Source organism: Oncorhynchus mykiss, chromosome 4 (genome assembly GCF_057628025.1).
Source record: "Oncorhynchus mykiss isolate SJ-2025 chromosome 4, ASM5762802v1, whole genome shotgun sequence".
Taxonomy (NCBI): domain Eukaryota; kingdom Metazoa; phylum Chordata; class Actinopteri; order Salmoniformes; family Salmonidae; genus Oncorhynchus; species Oncorhynchus mykiss.
Genome location: NC_143025.1, coordinates 38,262,413 through 38,283,709, shown reverse-complemented (window position 1 = coordinate 38,283,709; position 21,297 = coordinate 38,262,413). Strand labels below are relative to the sequence as shown.

The 21,297-nt window shown below is 42.1% G+C and overlaps 1 protein-coding gene across 1 annotated transcript in view; it reads right to left on the bottom strand.

Annotated features, from left to right (window-relative positions):
- LOC110520956 (pituitary adenylate cyclase-activating polypeptide type I receptor-like) overlaps positions 1-21,297 on the bottom strand; it is a 60,614-nt gene that overhangs the window by 24,830 nt on the left and 14,487 nt on the right. The window contains exon 3 of the mRNA XM_090230776.1: positions 7,235-7,339. Coding sequence (XP_090086902.1) covers positions 7,235-7,339 — 105 coding nt within the window. The remainder of the gene's footprint in view (positions 1-7,234; positions 7,340-21,297) is intronic.

Genomic DNA, 21,297 nt, shown 5'->3' with positions numbered 1-21,297 from the left:
ACAGGAGTTGCTAGAGCCGTTTGCTGCTACTACTACCTAACTACAGTACCACTCAAATGTTTGGACACATCTACTCATTCAAGGGTTTTTATTTATTTTTACTGTAATTGTTGTCCAAAGTTTTGACTGGTACTGTAATTTCAGGCTTTTTAGTACTTTTGTGTTTCAGTTCTTTTTATTAGAAGATGTATTATTTCAATAATTATCCCTTCTAATATTGTTTAAAAAAAAATCTATTTCTAAATAATATGAATAGAAAGTATAATACTAATTATTTTACAACATTCCTTATCTTGAATAGTAAGGTATATTTGTAGATTATTTCTTTATCAATTCAAGTATTTATTGTTTTCCTGTTGTGTTTTATTACAATCCCTACCATGGATAGTATTGGGTGTTCAGTTATTAGACACATCGATGAGAACATTGTATTATTTAGAATAGCCATGGAGTAGTCTTGGTGTCTCAGAACCGTTGGTTATTTAAGTGATAATGCTAGAGAAGCTGGAGTTTGGTGGATATATTAGCACGGGTGTTGTTAGGCCAGAGACGATGTCAAGAGCCGGCAAACCATGCCAATGTATCCTGCAAACACCGGTGTCGAGGGCATTATCACTTTATACGATGGGTTAACAACATATTCAAATAATGATTGACATATTTTCATTAAATTAATTAATGAATTAATTCATACTATTTCATCCTTCCACAATATATAGTCCCGACACAAATCTAGGGTTGCTACCCAAGCCAGCTGCATTTTCTTTCTATCGGTTCGGTTGCCAGAGACACGACCCAGTCGTTCAGTCTTTTTGTTCTGTATTTGTTCTGTACCCAGTTGTTTGTTGTAATTGTTCCATTGCCATACTGGCTGGCCACATTCTTATCCCTTGCTTGCTTGCTAGCCAACTATGGCTAACTTATAGTCACGTCAAATAGTGCAGCCAGAATAACAACAAAGTAGCTGAGTTTCAAGTTCCTTGGTGTCCACATCACCAACGATCTACCAAACACACCAAGACAGTCATGAAGAGGGCACGCCAAAACCTTTTCCCCCTCAGAAGACTGAAAAGATTTGGCATGGGTCCCCAGATCCTCAAAAAGTTCTACAGCTGCACCATCGAGAGCATCCTGACCGGTTGCGTCACCGCCTGGTATGGCAACTGCTCGGCATCTGACCGCAAGGCACTACAGAGGGTAGTGCGAACGGCCCAGTACATGACTGGGGCCAAGCTTCCTGCAATCCAGGACCTATATAATAGGCGGTGTTAGAGGAAAGCCCAAAAAACTGTCAGAGACTCCAGGCACCCAAGTCAAAGACTGTTTTCTCTGCTACCGCACAGCAAGCAATACTGGAGCGCCAAGTCTAGGACCAAAAGATTCCTTAACAGCTTCTACCCCCAAGCCATTAGACTGCTGAAGAATTAATCAAATGGCCACAGGACTATTACATTTGTATTGTACACTGCTGCTACTCGCTGTTTATTATCTATGCATAGTCACTTCGCCCCTAAATACATGTACAAATGACCTCTAACCTGTACCTCTACACACTCGGTACTTGTACCCTCTGTATATAGCGTCGTTATTGTGTTACTTTTTATTGTTTTTTTACTTTAGTTTTTTTGGCAAATGTTTTCTTAACTCTTCTTGAACTGCACTGTTGGTTAAGGGCTTGTAAGTAAGCATTTCACAGTAAGGTCTACACTGTTGGTTAAGGGCTTGTAAGTAAGCATTTCACAGTAAGGTCTACACTGTTGGTTAAGGGCTTGTAAGTAAGCATTTCATGGTAAGGTCTGCACTGTTGGTTAAGGGCTTGTAAGTAAGCATTTCACGGTAAGGTCTACACTTGTATTCGGTGCATGTGACAAATACAGTTTGATTTGATTTGCATTTGTTTAAGCTGTTTTCTAGTGACATTTATTTGGATAGATCCATAAGAATGAGCTCATGAGGCACGATTTCACCTGGCATAGAAAATGTGCTCTCTCTTTAGGACACTGTTATTCAGTGGAGCCAATAACAAAGCTAACACAATCACTTCAAACTGAAGCTGGAAAGACTACAAACTAGCTGCACTTCATTTCGTTGGACCTTTTTTCAATTTACATTTCTTTGAATGTATCCATAAAAAGGATGCCAGCTGACTCATGATTTTGACTGGCTGAGAAATGCTGCCTGCTTGTCTCTCGTTCCGACTCCTGACACATTCATTACTATGGGACAGCCGGAGATCGACTTTGAATATTAAAACCATGTTGCAAATATCAGAGAGACAGGCAGCGAGGTTTATACAAATCTCCGCTGTTAAAAACGAAATGGTTGTCACGATCGTCGTAAGAAGCGGACCAAAGCGCAGCGTGGTGTGAATGCATAATGTTAATAGATGACGAAAAAACACAAAGTAAACTGAACAAAACAATAAAATGAACAACGACCGTGAAGCTATATACCAAATGTGCTGACACAAGCATCTAACATAGACAATCACCCACAATCCCCAATGACAAAACAGGCTACATAAATATGGTTCCCAATCAGAGAACCATATCAGGCCAAACACAGAGACAAACTAGACATACAACATAGAATGCCCACTCAGATCACACCCTGACCAAACAAAACCTATAAACATACAAAGCAAACTATGGTCAGGGCATGACAATGTTAGTCTAAAATAAATGTGAGTTAATGTCTCGATGCTTTTTATAGTGGAGAGTTTATAAATTGTCTGGCAGGGCTGATGAAAAAGTGTATTGCGCAATCAGATGGAACAGAGTAAATAGGCATTTTAACGTTTTAGATTTAGCCGGTGGTAACTTGTAGAATAGACACCGGCTGGAATGTGGTTTTAACAAATCAGCATTCAGGATTAGCACCACCCATTGTATAACAATGAACTACGAGAGCTACACGTTGATTGAATTTGGGTAGTTTTGTATTCATTCATATCCCCAGAAATCTGACCAGAGTTGAATGCCTTGGTCCACACTCAGTTTGCGTTGATGTTGCTATTTACCCACGCATGAGATTTGATTATGGCTTTGAGAATAGGTGTTGTGTTTATTTTGTAGACTAAGCATCTTCCACTATGCTATCTCCTTGCCCCCTCTCTCCTGCCTCTGGCCTCCCACTGTAGAAGTAGTGAATTACTATCCACTAATGACACCTTCATAACAGCTCAGTAGCCCTGTATCAACACAGCAGCTTACTGAGAAAAGGAGGTTAAAGAGGGTTTAACACAATGGGACTGTGAAGCTGGCTATTGGCTGTTATGGATAATAAATTATAACTTCACCCATCCAGTACCTTGCTCCACAGTGAGACGGTGAGCGGTAGTAGAATGATTGTGGGGTATTGAACAGTATAGTGAAGAGTGGGCGGCTTGACTGATAAGATGCCAGTGAGATTTTAGATTCTGTATTAGCATTAGCATAAAGTGGATAGTGGCCATAGCATGGAGGCCTGTAGCCCTGCAGCCATGGTAAGACAGGTTTGGTGGGTGAGTGGATGGCTCAGCAGTACTATCTAGCCTAGCGGTAGCATAGCATAACTGAGGGCTAAGGCTAAAACTCCAGGGACAGTAGAGACTGAACAACTGTGGCTAACAAGCTTCAATAATGCTCATCCTCACACTCCTCCTCACTCTCAGAGTTGAACCCTTTGATTTTTGATTATTTCTTTATTTTTCCCTCCGTGGCTCTAAGTGCCTCTGGTGTACTTATCGTTGACTGAGTCTGCGGGGGAGGGAATCCAGGGAGTGCTCTGTAGGCTAGCTCCCACTCTTAATTGAGTTATGAGGTCATCGTTCATATTGACAACCCCCGCCCTTTACTCCCACTCACTCTTAAAGTTTAAGTCCAAGCTCAAGTTTCACTGAGATAATGCTTCAAGGGGTTTTTCCCTTTCTCTTGTTCTTTACATTTTTTATATTTATCTCCCTCTCTCACACGCACACACACTCTCCGTCTTTTGCTCTTCCTGTCATTGAGAAGTACAAGCCATATACACAAACCTCCACACCAAAAAACGCATAATATTTCCCTAAACTTACCCATTAATGTTGGTTAACACATATCAAACCAATACAGACTACATATTTCCCTGCCTTCACACATTCATTTTGGTCAACACACACATACTTCCACAGAGTGTGTTTCTGACTCCATGGAGACGTTCTTAGTGTAGTCATTTTAAGAACATACATTCATCACTGTGCGTGTGTTTTATCATGTTTAAACACCTTATCCAATGTCAACCATTTTACGAGCCATGAGAGGCCATAACAGTGTTTGTTTTCTTTGGTGTACACTCCTAGAATTAGTGGTCACTCAAGGAACCCTGGAAATCCTCAAGGAACCCCTGCAGTCAATGGATTCATATTGGCATCTTTGGTTAGTTGTGGCATTCTTTGAGAAACCTTTAACATTTCGATGTAGCAAAAGGTTCTTAGAGGAACCCTGGACTGGAGGCTGGCTTAGTAAGGGTGTGGTTTTCAGCTAGATCTTTTTACCCGACCTGTGGGAGTAAATGTCATTCCTGTTCATATGTTCGGTTGCATTTTCATCCCACTGTATGATTGAATGCTATCAGTTTTGTCGTTTTGGTGGTGTATGAGTTCCTCGAGTCCCTTTATTACTATATATACAGTGCCTTGCGAAGGTATTCGGCCCCCTTGAACTTTGCGACCTTTTGCCACATTTCAGGCTTCAAACATAACAATATAAAACTGTATTTTTTTGTGAAAAATCAACAACAAGTGGGACCCAATCATGAAGTGGAACGACATTTATTGGATATTTCAAACTTTTTTAACAAATCAAAAACTGAAAAATTGGGCGTGCAAAATTATTCAGCCCCTTTACTTTCAGTGCAGCAAACTCTCTCCAGAAGTTCAGTGAGGATCTCTGAATGATCCAATGTTGACCTAAATGACTAATGATGATAAATACAATCCACCTGTGTGTAATCAAGTCTCCGTATAAATGCACCTGCACTGTGATAGTCTCAGAGGTCCGTTAAAAGCGCAGAGAGCATCATGAAGAACAAGGAACACACCAGGCAGGTCCGAGATACTGTTGTGAAGAAGTTTAAAGCCGGATTTGGATACAAAAAGATTTCCCAAGCTTTAAACATCCCAAGGAGCACTGTGCAAGCGATAATATTGAAATGGAAGGAGTATCAGACCACTGCAAATCTACCAAGACCTGGCCGTCCCTCTAAACTTTCAGCTCATACAAGGAGAAGACTGATCAGAGATGCAGCCAAGAGGCCCATGATCACTCTGGATGAACTGCAGAGATCTACAGCTGAGGTGGGAGACTCTGTCCATAGGACAACAATCAGTCGTATATTGCACAAATCTGGCCTTTATGGAAGAGTGGCAAGAAGAAAGCCATTTCTTAAAGATATCCATAAAAAGTGTTGTTTAAAGTTTGCCACAAGCCACCTGGGAGACACACCAAACATGTGGAAGAAGGTGCTCTGGTCAGATGAAACCAAAATTGAACTTTTTGGCAACAATGCAAAACGTTATGTTTGGCGTAAAAGCAACACAGCTGAACACACCATCCCCACTGTCAAACATGGTGGTGGCAGCATCATGGTTTGGGTCTGCTTTTCTTCAGCAGGGACAGGGAAGATGGTTCAAATTGATGGGAAGATGGATGGAGCCAAATACAGGACCATTCTGGAAGAAAACCTGATGGCGTCTGCAAAAGACCTGAGACTGGGATGGAGATTTGTCTTCCAACAAGACAATGATCCAAAACATAAAGCAAAATCTACAATGGAATGGTTCAATAATAAACATATCCCGGTGTTAGAATGAGAATGGCCAAGTCAAAGTCCAGACCTGAATCCAATCGAGAATCTGTGGAAAGAACTGAAAACTGCTGTTCACAAATGCTCTCCATCCAACCTCACTGAGCTCGAGCTGTTTTGCAAGGAGGAATGGGAAAAAATTTCAGTCTCTCGATGTGCAAAACTGATAGAGACATACCCCAAGCAACTTACAGCTGTAATCGCAGCAAAAGGTGGCGCTACAAAGTATTAACTGAATGGGGCTGAATCATTTTGCACGCCCAATTTTTCAGTTTTTGATTTGTTAAAAAAGTTTGAAATATCCAATAAATGTCGTTCCACTTCATGATTGTGTCCCACTTGTTGTTGATTCTTCACAAAAAAATACAGTTTTATATCTTTATGTTTGAAGCCTGAAATGTGGCAAAAGGTCGCAAAGTTCAAGGGGGCCGAATACTTTCGCAAGGCACTGTACATGGTGACATTCAACCATACATGTTTCAACCAGAATATAGCAAAGAGGATTTACATTTTGGGGGGGGATTTAGCTAGAAGCTCAGCTACAGCCGATGCCAGCACCAAGAGTGCAGGTGGAATACGTTGGCTAGCTAAGTAAGTTGTTTTTCCTGCAAGCCACCTAAGCTAACTTTAGTTTGTCTACTGGAACCCATGTTGTGTATTGCTGGCTAACGTACTACTGTGTTTTGCTCTACGGGACTCGTCTGAAGTTGGTATCGCTGATGTGCCAACATCTGTCTACAGCGTCCGAACCTTTTGAGCTACAAACCACTATGGAAAGCGGAGACTCTCACGAACATGATGACGTTCTCCATTTTTCTCTACAACCCCCACGAGTGTCACGGGACTCGTCTGACGGTAACCCGTACAAACCAATGGAAGTATGGAGGTAGTTTTGTGCCAAAGGAGCATAAAGAAATGCTCAGGAAGTTAACCTATACGAGTTTGGGTATGCACCCGTCGACCTGAAGCATGCAGAAGCCTTTATTCGCCAACTGATTCATATCTTTAGTGTTTGCATGCGCTATTAATGACCCAACTAATAGTAGAAGCTTTTACCTCTGATCTTTCGATATACATCAGTGGATTGATCAGGAAACACACACATACTGACATCCTTCCTTACACCTCTACAGAAGCTACATTGGTTCTGCTTATATAAACTTCTCCCCACTGTGATGTGTGGGTTAAGGCCATGTTTAAAGGTCAATCAATCAATCTATGAAAAGTATTTATAAAGTTATTTTTTACATCAGCAGTTGTCACACAAACCATATGCCATTACCCAGCCTATAGACCCTAAAGGGTAACCAGAAGCAGAGGCATATTGTCCAGGAAAAACTGCTCAGGGACAAATCGCTCAAAGGTCAAAGGATAGTGCCAAAGTTAAAGGTGAAAGGTTGGACATCATTACCTTTGTTGGCGAAGAGCTGGGAGATGTCTGAGCAAGACACATTGACAATCTGGCCCACATCAGCCCGGTACCAGCACCTGACCTCATCCCACTCCGTACGACACCCTGAGAAACGCACACAGAGGCATGCATGCACACACACGCACCCACACAGAAAGAATGGATGTTAGCACCTCACTTCATCCCACTCAATACGACACCCTGAGAGACACACACACATGCATGCATGCACGCACGCATAACACACACACACAGGAGGAAGGAGGAAAGGATATGAACACAGTTTGTCACTTCCTGTCAGCAAGCTGTAGAACGGACAGCAGATTTTTGCCAGGTTTGATGGGTCCACTGTAAACTCTAACAATCAAATCAAATCGAATGTTTTGTCACAATGCTCCAAATACAACAGGTTCACCTTACAGTGAAATGCTTACTTAGAAGCCCTTAACCAACAATGCTTTAAGAAGTGAAGAAAAAAATGTGTTATGTAAAAAATAGACAAGAAAAAAAAACATTTAAAATAACAAAAAGCAGTAAAATAACAATAGCAATAGGGAGGCTATATACAGGGGTACCAGTACAGAGTCAATATGCGGGGGCACCGGTTAGTCGAGGTAATTGAGGTAATATGCACATGCAGGCAGAGTTAAAGTGACCATGGATAGATAATAAACAGAGAGTAGCAGCAGCGTAAAAGAGGGGTCTGGGTAGCACTTTGATTAGCTGTTCAGGAGTCTTATGGCTTGGGGGTAGAAGCTGTTAATAAGAAGCCTTTTTGGACCTAGACTTGGTGCTCCGGTACCACTTGCCGTAGCAGAGAGTGGTTGGAGTTGGACAATTTTTAGGGCCTTCCTCCGACACCGCCTGGTATAGAGGTCCTGGATGGCAGGAAGCTTGTCCCCAGCAATTTATTGGGCCATACACACTACGCTCTATAGTGCCTTGCGGTCTGAGGCCGAGCAGTTTCCATACCAGGTGGTGATGCAACCATGTAGATCAGAATGAAGATCACAGTGGGACTGGAGGAACAGGGAAAGTAAGGACAGTGTGTAATCATAACCAACTCCTGGCCATGAGACACAAAGTCCCTTTTAATAACAGAACACTAATATCATGTGTGCATATGGGTCTTTCTATACATAAATGGGGCCAATGTGTGACATTGGGATAAACATTTCAAAATGGTTTGAAAAAAAAAAAAAAAAAACTTTTTAAATGCAGTTCTTCATGTGTACTTAAAGAAATAAAAGTCTATATATGCAAATTAGCCCATAGCTCCACCTGTGCAACAACATAGACCTAGGATTATACATCATTTAAGCAGGGTTCATACAGACATTGGCAAGTCAAATTCAAGGACTTTCAGGGACTTTTTCAAGCACTTAATTGTAATTTTCAAGGACCTCAACGTAATACAATTGTATAGTTGATATAATTGTACATATAGGGCCTAATATACTGTAGAACCCACCTCCCCAAAAGGCATGCATGAAGTGTACCACTTCACCACTTTAAGAATAATGCATTTTTTAAGCCTTGATGTTGAAATTATTTTTACATTCTAAAATATGTGCAAATAATGTGGATATTGCCTGACTAAATACATAGATTGGATGCATGCATGGAGATATTTCTGTAATCTACAGTATTTGGCCAACACAGGCACACATAATAAAGACCATGATTAGCTGTATCATTAATCTCACCATTGTTGTTTTTATTATGAGAAAGTGACCAAAAACCAGGTTCCTTTTTTAATGGAAGGATTTGTTTGGAAAGCCAAGTTGAAGCCAACATTAGATGTTATCGTCCTCATAATAACCACACGCGGTTTTACTGCAGCAGAGTAGCACAACCCCCTTCAATTGAAGTGGTGGCAAACAAATGAAAGTGGCCACATCTCTTGCAAAAACGGATAAAAAAATAAAAAAAACATAATCACAAATAATTATAAGGGAGCTGGAGAACTTATGAATTGGTGCATTTTATTGAATATAGTTATGATTCCCCCTTATATTTTAATGTAATGACGTGAACAAATTGGCAGATTATTATCAATGACTTATCAACAGCTGTTACAAGTTGTCCAGTGTAGGAAATCCTCACTGGTATCCTAGTTTATAGAAAGACCCATATGCATGAGACAGAAGAGAGAGAGAGAGAGAGAGAGAGAGAGAGATGTGCATCAAATCAAATGTTATTAGTCGGATTCGCGGAATACAACATCTGTAGACTTTCTGAAAAACGTTGAGTTAAAAGGAAGACAAATATTTGCTAAATAAAAAAGGAAATAGTAACACAATAAAAAAACAATAATGAGGCTATTTACAAGGAGTACCAGTACTGAGTCAATGTGCAGGGGTACAAGGTACAGTACAGTAGTTGAGGTAATTAAAGTAATACAGTACGCATATGTGGGTAAGGGTAAAAGTGATTAGGCAATCAGGATATATAATAAACAGAGTAGCAACAGCGTACATGAAGTGTGAACGTGGGAGGCGTCAATATAAGATCCGAATGCGTGCCCATGGAACATTCTCCTCGGAACTTGATGAACTGACACAGGAACTGACACAACTCAAATCTGAACCACCTACAGGGTCACAGTGACTCTATAGGTTAGAGTAATGAGTACAAAATCACTTTAAGTAACTGTACTTTAAGTAACTGTACTATATATTAAGTGCAACAGGTTTTATCAGCACGTTAGGGTTTACAGTGCACCTGATCTGGTTTGAGAGAGTGGTGGAATTAGATTGGTAAATAAGCTGAGTGTACAGATATAGGATCTTCATTTGAGCCAGTTTGAAATTTAGAAGTGGAAATTACAAACCTCAGAAACCTTTTTAAACTTCAAATACACTACAAGTAAAAAATGTCCTGCGTTGCAGGGTGATCCAATTAAGATCTTACATCTGTATGTTCTTTTATTTCCCCTTTCCACAGGTTTCAATCTTTCCTTCTCTCACTCCTCTCTGGCATGCACTTTTCCCCTCAGGCTTTACTTTCAGATGTTTAGTGGTTACATTTGTTTTCCATTTCTCCATGTGTCATACACAGATACCTCTCGTTTTGGTTGTAATGCTGTTTACAATATTGTTCAGTCTGGATTACTATACTGTATTTCCACACTTAAGGCATTCCAGAAATGACATTATTTGTTGTGAACATCTGGCCAATAGGGAAGAAAGAAAGAAATTAAGAGGGGGCAAGATACTGTATGTATCTAGAAGATGTTCAATAAAAAATCCTGTTTGCAACTGGACTAGTGATTACACTCTAGATCAGCTAGATGCAGGCAAGAGTGTAATATTTAATGTGTCACTATCTGTCAATGTGTCACTGTCTGTCACCTCAAATCTTTCTCTCGACCTGTGTGCACCTGCATTGTAAACTTTCTTTAAATCATAGGCTAGGTTGTAGCAACCTCATGATGAGTACAGGGAAAATTTGAGCATCATGTAGTAGCCTAAACCTGTCGATGTTACATTAAGCTGGGTGAATATAATATGAATGACAGTATGCTGTAATAGAAATAAGGTTATGTTCATAAAAGAAAGTATCATCCTCCCTCACCTTAAACAGCACTGACCGCCATTGGTGCGTATGTAGTGTATGTGAATGTGTGTGGGTTTTGTGTGTGTGCATGAGTGAGTGTTTATATGGTGTATATATACAGTGCATTCGGAAAGTATTCAGACCCCTTGACATTTTGTTAGGTTACAGCCTAAAAATGTTACATATTTGTAAAGGGTTATATAGTGGTGGGGTGAAGGGCGTGTTTCATAGTTTACAACCAACGTCTGTTCACTTGGGTAGGGCCACTGAGTGAGCAGAGTTTTTACTCTATGAAAACCATTCTCTCATTTAGAAGCTAAAATTAATTTAATCTTTTCACAAATAGTTCCATATTTAAACATTTAAATTGCACACCAATTCCATGTGAATCTAATAACTATAATGTGTAGACTTTCCAAGATACAGTTTATGTCATCCTATCATCAGTAATAATGTCTCAGATGACAAGTGATCTGACATCATATTCTTTAAGTACCAACGCATATTTTCAACTGGTTGGATTACCGAAACATGGTTCTAGTCCCCAACATTTTGATGTTTTCAGACTCTCTCTATGTTAACAAAGGGCATTCCAAGAGACACTCTGTAGAGTAGAGAGAGAGGAAAGGGGGAAAGGTATTTATGGGGGTCATAAACCTCACCAACAGGGCAACGTCATGACACTTGTCAACTGTGGGACCTTATATAGACAGATGTGTGCCTTTTATAAATCATGTCCAATCAATTGAATTTATCACAGGTGGACTCAATCAAGTTGTAGAAACATCTCAAGGATGATCATTGGAAGCAGGATGCACCTGGGCTCTATTTCGAGTCTTATAGCAAAGGGTCTCAATATAGTTATGTAAATAAGGTATTTATGTTATTTCTGTTTTATAAATTTGCAAAAATCAAATCTGTTTTCAAAAAACTTTTTTCGCTTGTCATTATGGGGTGTCGTGTGGAGATTGAGGAAACATGTGTATTTAATCCAAAATGACTTTAGAGCTGGTATGTAAAATATGTTTTAAATGGTTGATTACAGTTGTTTACAGTTTACGTACACCTTAGCCAAATACATTTCAACTCAGTTTATCACAATTCCTGACATTTAGTCCTAGTAAAGAATCCTTGTCTTAGGTCAGTTAGGATCACCACTTTATTTAAGAATGTAAAATGTCAGAATAATAGCAGAGGGAATGATTTATTTCAGCTTTTATTTATTTCATCACATTCCCAATGGGTCAGAAGTTTACATACACTCAATTAATACTTGGTAGCATTGCCTTTGAATTGTTTAACTTGGGTCAAATGTTTCAGGTAGCCTTCCACAAGCTTCCCACAATAAGTTGGGTGAATTTTGGCCCATTCCTCCTGACGGAGCTGGTGAAACTGAGTCAGGTTTGTAGGCCTCCTTGCTCGCACACGCTTTTTCAGTTTTGCCCACAAATGTTCTATAGGATTGATGCACCTGTACTGACCTCGCCTTCTGGATGATAGTGGTGTGAACAGGCAGAGGCTCGGGTGGTTGTTGTCCTTGATGATCTTTTTGGCCTTCCTGTGACATTGGGTGGTGCAGGTGTCCTGGAGGGCAGGTAGTTTGCCACCGGTGATGCCTTGTGCAGACCTCACTACACTCTGGAGAGCCTTACGGTTATGGGCGGAGGAGCAGTTGCCGTACCAGGCGGTGATACAGTCCGCCAGGATGCTCTTGATTGTGCATCTGTAAAAGCTTTTGTGTTTTTGGTGACAAGCCTTATTTCTTCAGCTTCCTGAGGTTGAAGAGGCGCTGCTGCGCCTTCTTCACCACACTGTCTGTGTGGGTGGACCATTTCAGTCTGTCCGTGATGTGTACGCCGAGGAACTTAAAACTTTCTACCCTCTCCACTACTGTCCCGTCGATGTGGATAGGGGGGTGCTCCCTCTGCTGTTTCCTGAAGTCTACTATAATCTCTCTTGTTTTGTTGACGTTGAGTGTGAGGTTATTTTAATTCCACCACACTCCGAGGGCCCTAACCTCCTCCCTCTAGGCCGTCTCGTCGTTGTTGGTCATCAAGCCTACCACTGTAGTGTCGTCTGCAAACTTGATGATTGAGTTGGAGGAGTGCATGGCCACACAGTCATGGGTGAACAGGGAGTACAAGAGAGAGCTGAGAACGCACCCTTGTGGGGCCCCAGTGTTGAGGATCAGCGGGGTGGAGATGTTGTTACCCGTCAGGAAGTCCAGGACTTAGTTGCACAGGGTGGGGTCGAGACCCAGGGTCGAGACCCAAGCTTAATGACGAGTTTGGAGGGTACTATGATGTTAAATGCTGAGCTGTAGTCGATGAACAGCATTCTCACATAAGTCTTGTCCAGATAGGTTAGGGCAGTGTGCAGTGTGATTGGGTCGTCTGTGGACCTGTTGGGGCGGTAAGCAAATTGGAGTGGGTCTAGGGTGTCGGGTAGGGTGGAGGTGATATGGTCCTTGACTTGTCTCTCAAAGCACTTCATGATGACAGAAGTGAGTGCTACGGGGCGGTAGTCATTTAGCTCAGTTACCTTTGCCTTCTTGGGAACAGGAACAATCTTGAAGCATGTGGGGACAGCAGACTGGGATAGGGATTGATTGAATATGTCCATGAACACACCAGCCAGCTGGTCTGCGCATGCTCTGAGGACGTGGCTGGGGATGCCTTCTGGGCCTGCAGCCTTGCAAGGGTTGACACGTTTAAATGTTTTGCTCACCTCGGCTGCAGTGAAGGAGACCCCGCAGGTTTTGGTAGCGGGCCATATCAGTGGCACTGTAGTGTCTTCAAAGCGAGCAAAGAAGTTGTTTAGTCTATCTGGGAGCAAGACATCCTGGTCCGCAATGGAGCTGGTTTTCCTTCTATAGTCCGTGATTGACTGTAGACTCTGCCACATACCTCTTGTGTCTGAGCCGTTGAATTGCGACTACTTTGTCTCTATACTGACGCTTAGCTTGTTTGATTGCCTTGCGGAGGGAATAGCTACACTGTTTGTATTTGGTCATGTTTCCGGTCACCTTGCCCTTATTAAAAGCAGTGGTTCGCGCTTTCAGTTTTGTGCGAATGCTGCCATCAATCCACGGTTTTTGGTTTGGGAATGTTTTAATAGTTGCTGTGGGTACGACATCGCCGATGCACTTGCTAATAAACCCGCTCACCGAATCAGCATATTCGTCAATGTTGTTGTTTGGGAACATATCCCAGTCTACGTGATCGAAGCAATCTTGAATCGTGGAATCAGATTGGTTGGACCAGCGTTGAACAGACCTGAGTGTGGGAGCTTCCTGTTTTAGTCTCTGTCTATATGCAGGGAGCAACAAAATGGAGTCGTGGTCAGCTTTACCGAATGGAGGGCGTGGAAGGGCCTTATATGCATCGCGGAAGTTAGAATTACAATAATCTAGGGTTTTACCAGCCCTGGTTGCACAATCGATATGCTGATATAATTTTTTTTCCAGATTAGCCTTGTTAAAACCCCCAGCTACAATAAATGCAGCCTCAGGATATGTGGTTTCCAGTTTACATAGAGTCAAATGGGGGAGGGGGGGGGGGGGTATATGCGGCTGTTCAATGTAACATCGATAGGTTTAGGCTACTATGATATTTGAATTTCCCTATAGCCATCATGAGGTTGCTACGAACTAGCCTATGAATGAAAGTTTACAACGTAGGTGCACATAGCTCGAGAGAAAGATTTGAGGTGAAAGATAAGTGACACATGTACAGATGTTTTGCTTGAATGCTACACATTCAATACCGCCTTGCACACTCTTGCCTGCATCTAGCTGATCTAGTGTGCAATCATTATTTCAACAGTTGCAAACGAGAGTTTCTATTGTACAAATTCAGGTTTGTTTATCCCCGTTTCGTTAAGTTTTTTTCCATTTAAGAAACATTTTTCAACATAATCAGCAGAATTAATACACCCCTGATCACACACAAACAGTTCACTTTCATAGCCACATACAAACAGCTCATTGTATTCCTTCTCGCATCTACAAGCTCTCCTCCACTCACCTTTTCCCTTCACTTGTAGACTTCAATGCACAACACAGTTGTGACCAGATAAAAAAAAACTTTCCAAGCAAAACCTTCATTTCATAACCACTAACCTCAAAACACAGCCTACATCATTGTCACCATATTAGCTAAAGTAACGTCATAGTCAACATAGCTAATAGAACTAATGCGTTAGTAAACCCGCTACAATCATGCAGTACAGTGTACAGTCAGTAAGCAATTTAGCAGTTAATTAGTAAAACCCAAAACATACCTTGACTTGGAAGAGTTCCAGTGTTGGATAGTCATAACCAGCTAGCTAACATAGCATCCCTCGGTTTGCGCCGGCTGTTTGTATAAACTAGACTAGCTACCTGCATTCGCTAGCAAAGTAAGTGAAAGTGGACAATGACAACAAAAATGACAACAAACCGCTCTCTTTCTGTGTTTCTCTCTCTCTCTCTCTCTTGCATCTCCTTCATGTTTGAATAAATTAATTTGTCAAAACTGTTCAACTATAATCTTGCTCTCGTTTTGAGTCAACTACTCACCACATTTTATGCACTGCAGTCCTAGCTAGCTGTAGGTTATGCATTCAGTATTAGACCCCATTCTATGATCCTTTGATTGGGTGGACAACATGTCAGTTCATGATGCAAGTGCTCTGATAGGTTGGAGAACATCCTCCGGAAGTTGTCATAATTACTGTGTACTGTAAGTCTATGAAAGGGGGTGAGAACCACGAGCGTCCTAGGTTTTGTATTGAAGTCGAAAACACCCAGAGGAGGACAAAGTTAGCTGACCTCCGACAGAATGCTGTCAAGGCTACTGTAGACCTTCATTGCAAAACAGGGTGTATAAACTCAACATGTAAAGTGTTGGTCCCATGTTTCATGAGCTGAAATAAAAGATCCCAGAAATGTTCCATACGCACAAAGCTTATTTCTCTAAAACGTTATGGACAAATTTGTTTACATCCCTGTTAGTGAGCATTTCTCCTTTGCCAAGACAATCCATCCATCTGACAGGTGTGGCATATCAAGAAGCAAGATCATTACACAGTAGCACCTTGTGCTGGGTACAATAAAAGGCCGCTCTAAAATGTTCATATTTTGTCACACAACACAATGCAACAGATGTTGAGGGAGCGTGCAATTGGCATTCTGACTGCAGGAATGTCCACCAGAGCTGTTGCCAGATAATTTAATCTGATTTTCTCTACCATAAGCTGCCTCTAACGTAATTTTAGAGAACTTGGCAGTACGTTCAACCAGCCTCACAACCGCAGACCACATGTAACCACACCAGCCCAGGACCTCCACATCCAGCTTCCTCAATTGTGGAATGGTCGGAGACCAGCCACCCGGACAGGTGATGAAACTCATTCTGATTGGCTGGGTCTGGCTCCCCAGTGGGTGGGTTTATGCCCTCCCAGGCCCATCCATGGCTGCGCCCCTGCCCAGTCATGTGAAATCCCTTGATTAGGGCTAATTTATTTTAATTGACTGATTTCCTTATATGAACTGTAACTCAGTAAAATTGTTTCAATTGTTGCATGTTGTGTTTATATTATTGATCAGTATATTTGTATCTAAATAATGGTTGAGCTCAGTCCTTGGGGTTCCGTAGGCCGAGTTTGGCTTAGACTGAAATAAATATATTTCACCATGCGCCTCCAAACAAGAAAAGAAACACAGTAAAAGTCACAAAATGAACATTTTGGAGTTTGTCTGTTTTGTGTGTGAACTGCCCTCTTTTTGACTGAATCATTTTTGATTTTAACGCACCAATCTAACATGTTTTCTATGTTGGTTGAACTCAATGTTACCATCTTTCATCCCTACTCTAGAGGAGATATGGGCGCACTTAGGATGCCCATAGACACACACACACACACCTGGATGAGGGGATATGGGCACACTTAGGATGCCCACAGACACACACACACACCTGGATGAGGAGATATGGGCACACTTAGGATGCCCACAGACACACACACACACACCTGGATGAGGGGATATTGGCACACTTAGGATGCCCACAGACACACACACACCTGGATGAGGGGATATGGGGGCACTTAGGAGGCCCAGGACCAGTAGGAGCTCAGGCTTCATCTCCCCTTGGGCGTCTGTAATGGTGTCAGCCAGGATGAAGACACACACACAGTAAACTGTCGTCGGCACTTCAGATTTTCTCACCTACCCCAGTTATAACTAACCCGATTCAGTTTATAAACTAACTCATTATTAGAATCAGGTGCGCTAGATTAGGGTTGAACTGAAAATCTACAGGATGGTAGGACTCCAAGAACAGGGTTGAAGAGCCCTGACAGACAAACAGACTCCTACCTGACAGATAAGCTACCTTTCATGTTCACCTTTTCCAAGGCGGCTGTCAAAGGAAACTGGAGGAATTTGATGACCTTTAGACGTTATCATATGTCTCACAAAGCTCTCTATAAAAATGGATTATTTTGAAACACAAACGGGTCACTATAGAGAAACAGACTTACAAAGAATTGAATTTAACTCTTAAATGTAATATAATGTAATTAAAAATGTAATCTACCTAATTTCCAAAAGTAATTATTTAAACAATAACTAGTAATGCTAGTTATTAGTAATAATAACTAGTAATAGTCCAAGAAAGGTTAACATCTCACCTTTCTGGTAAAATTAGTTGTAAATTGCAGAGGTGTAGTCACATTTGAGGACACAAGCTCAAGTACACAGTACAAATATGATAAAAATATGTAATATTTTATATGACGTATTTCCTTTTTAACAAAACTGTATGAATAAGGCTTGAAGTGACATTTTTGTCTAAATATAGTATTTATAAAATTACTAAGTATAAGATTTCACCTTCCTTATAATTGTAAAATACATATTTGTTTATTTATTGTTAGAGAAAATGTGCATATTTTCTAAACGTCTCTCTTGATCAAAACTTCTGCCCCGATCGCTGTGAACGTCTCACAGAGCTCTAGCTTGGCTTCCTGAAATCTCATTAATCTTGTCCGTCTTTACAAAGAGAAAGTGTTGTTTTGTTTAAAATCTGTGAAATATTTTAAATTACTGGCTATAAATCAATCTCTATATGTGCTACAGTAATAAAACCACTCTCTCCTGCTGCATTATGATGTATTGATTCCAGGCATATTTGCTTTTAGTGGCTGTGATATAAGGTTCAGCCATGAGTCTATGGACAGTCGGAAGAGCGAATTAAATGATAAGATTGACATCCCAGCTTCAAGTGGTGTCAGATTTCATATCCTGCTTCACACAGGTAACAGACCAGGGTTGGGTAGGTTACTTTCTAAATGTAATCCGTTATAGTTACTAGTTACTAGTCCATTTTTTAAAATTAGTAACGTAACTTTTGGATTACCCAAACTCAGTAATGTAATCTGAATACATTCAGTTACTTTTAGATTGCTTTCCCCTTAAGAGACAGTAGAGGGATGGGCCTGGAGAAATGTAACCACTCTCAGATTACAGTTTTTCACAATCGCTTACACACTAAAAGTGGTACTTGAGGCACACTCAGTGAAACCATTAACTCATGTCCTGATCTTCAAACCAAGTCTGCAAAACTGCGAGCACATTATCTGCTTTACACTCAGTTTGCAATTGTAAAACACACTTCTGCAAAACACTAAACACAGTTCTCTACATTAGACACATCATTCAAAACTAACAGGTCTTGTGTTTCGTTTGGAAAACACTGCCATTCCAAATGCCACACTCAGTTACAGATTACCTACACCCAGTGCTGACGTGTGACAACACCTAGCTAATTTCTTCACTTAGAAATCAGAGCTTGAGCACTATAAATAGGCAACAATGGAAGCCAATTTTGGAGAGAGAGTTAGAGGAAGAGGAGTGAGAGTAAGAAGGGGACGAGGGCAAGGACAAACCTATTTATTTATCTTCTACTGTATTTTTTTTTTTTTTACTCTGGCAGCTCCGGACAGGAGGGAGACTCTGGCAGCTCAGGACAGGAGGGAGACTCTGGCAGCTCCGGACAGGAGGGAGACTCTGGCAGCTCCGGACAGGAGGGAGACTCTGGCAGCTCCGGACAGGAGGGAGACTCTGGCAGCTCCGGACAGGAGGGAGACTCTGGCAGCTCCGGACAGGAGGGAGACTCTGGCAGCTCCGGACAGGAGGGAGACTCTGGCAGCTCCGGACAGGAGGGAGACTCTGGCAGCTCCGGACAGGAGGGAGACTCTGGCAGCTTCGGACAGGAGGGAGACTCTGGCAGGCACAGGACTCACCGGGCTGGGGAGACGCACAGGAGACCTGGCTCTGGGAGCAGTCACAGGACTCACCGGGGACATCCAGGAGGCCTCTTCCTTGGCCGAGGCACCGGATACACTGGGCCGTGGAGGCGCACTGGTGGTCTCGAGCGCAGAGCTGGCCCCACCCGTTCTGGCTGGATGCCAGCTTCCACCCGGCAAATACTGGACGCTGGCACCGAGCACACCGGCCTGTGAATGCTCCGCCTCGACACCGTGAACATCACCCCATAGCACGGGGCCTGATCAGTCCCATGCACTCCACGGAAAGCACGGGGAGTTGGCTCAGGTCTGCTTCCTGACTCTGCCACACTCCCCGTGTGCCCCCCCCCCAAAAATTATTTGCGGCTGCCTCTCGGGCTTCCTTGCCAGCCGTGTTCCCACATACCGCTGGTTCCTTTCTCCGACTGCCTCTGCTCTCCTAGCTGCCTCCACCTGTCCGCATGGAAGGCGATCTCTTCCCGCCAGGATCGCCTCCCATGTGTAGACTCCCTTGCCGTCCAGAACGTCCTCCCATGTCCAGGAGTCCACCTTACCATGCTGATTGGTCCGTTGGTGGTGGGAAGTTCTGTCACGGCTGGCTGAAGGACTGGACCAAGGTGCAGCATGGTAAGAGTACATTTTCTCTTTATTAAAAATGACGCCAACAAAACAAAGAACAAAGCCAAACCGTGAAGCTTTGAGCTATGTGCCCTGAACAAAGTCAAAGTTAACTTCCCACAAAACAGGTGGGGTAAAAGGGTACCTAAGTATGGTTCTCAATCAGAGACAACGATAGACAGCTGCCTCTGATTGAGAACCATACCAGGCCAAACACATAGAAATAGAACATCATAGAACATAGACTGCCCACCCAAATCACACCCTGACCAACCAAAATAGAGACATAAAACGCTCTCTACGTTCAGGGCGGGACAGCTGTGATGGTTCTGAAAAACCATCCTGTTCTTTACCTCTCTGACATGTTTCCTTTTATGCCATGAAATACACTGTCATGACGTTGCACTCTTTGGGTACAGCGAGTTTAATGAAGGAAAATCCAATTCCCTTTGGAGTTTAACTAAATCATAGGTCTGCCCCATGAGCACATACATTGATTTGGCGTCGTGGGACAGCCCCTTTTTGTTCTTACGAATATAACCCCCACCTTGGGGAATTTATCTTCAGACCATGCTTCTCTCAATTACGAGAGGGCTAAAGTTTGAGTAGAGACTAGCTTACCTCGATAACCACGAGAGGGCTAAGGTTTCAGACGATTGCTGAATTCTTAACCATACCACATGGTTAAACTCTGAGACTATCGAACAGACAGAATAAGAACAGATCTTTGATACTAATTACTAGTCTGCAGCTAGGAATTCAACATCATTGAATGCGAAGACCCTCAACTGCTGAAACATCTATTCTATAACAACATTGCTGAATGTTACTCTGAACTATCCATTCTAACCACGGCAGAGAGTGAGAGGGTGGACAAACTCTCCAACAGAAACAAACTTTCCAACAGAGACCACGACGACACACTGAGCGTAAATATATACAGTGCCTTGCGAAAGTATTCGGCCCCCTTTGAACTTTGCGACCTTTTGCCACATTTCAGGCTTCAAACATAAAGATATAAAACTGTATTTTTTTGTGAAGAATCAACAACAAGTGGGACACAATCATGAAGTGGAACAACATTTATTGGATATTTCAAACTTTTTTAACAAATCAAAAACTGAAAAATTGGGCGTGCAAAATTATTCAGCCCCCTTAAGTTAATACTTTGTAGCGCCACCTTTTGCTGCGATTACAGCTGTAAGTCGCTTGGGGTATGTCTCTATCAGTTTTGCACATCGAGAGACTGAAGTTTTTCCCATTCCTCCTTGCAAAACAGCTCGAGCTCAGTGAGGTTGGATGGAGAGCATTTGTGAACAGCAGTTTTCAGTTCTTTCCACAGATTCTCGATTGGATTCAGGTCTGGACTTTGACTTGGCCATTCTAACACCTGGATATGTTTATTTTTGAACCATTCCATTGTAGATTTTGCTTTATGTTTTGGATCATTGTCTTGTTGGAAGACAAATCTCCGTCCCAGTCTCAGGTCTTTTGCAGACTCCATCAGGTTTTCTTCCAGAATGGTCCTGTATTTGGCTCCATCCATCTTCCCATCAATTTTAACCATCTTCCCTGTCCCTGCTGAAGAAAAGCAGGCC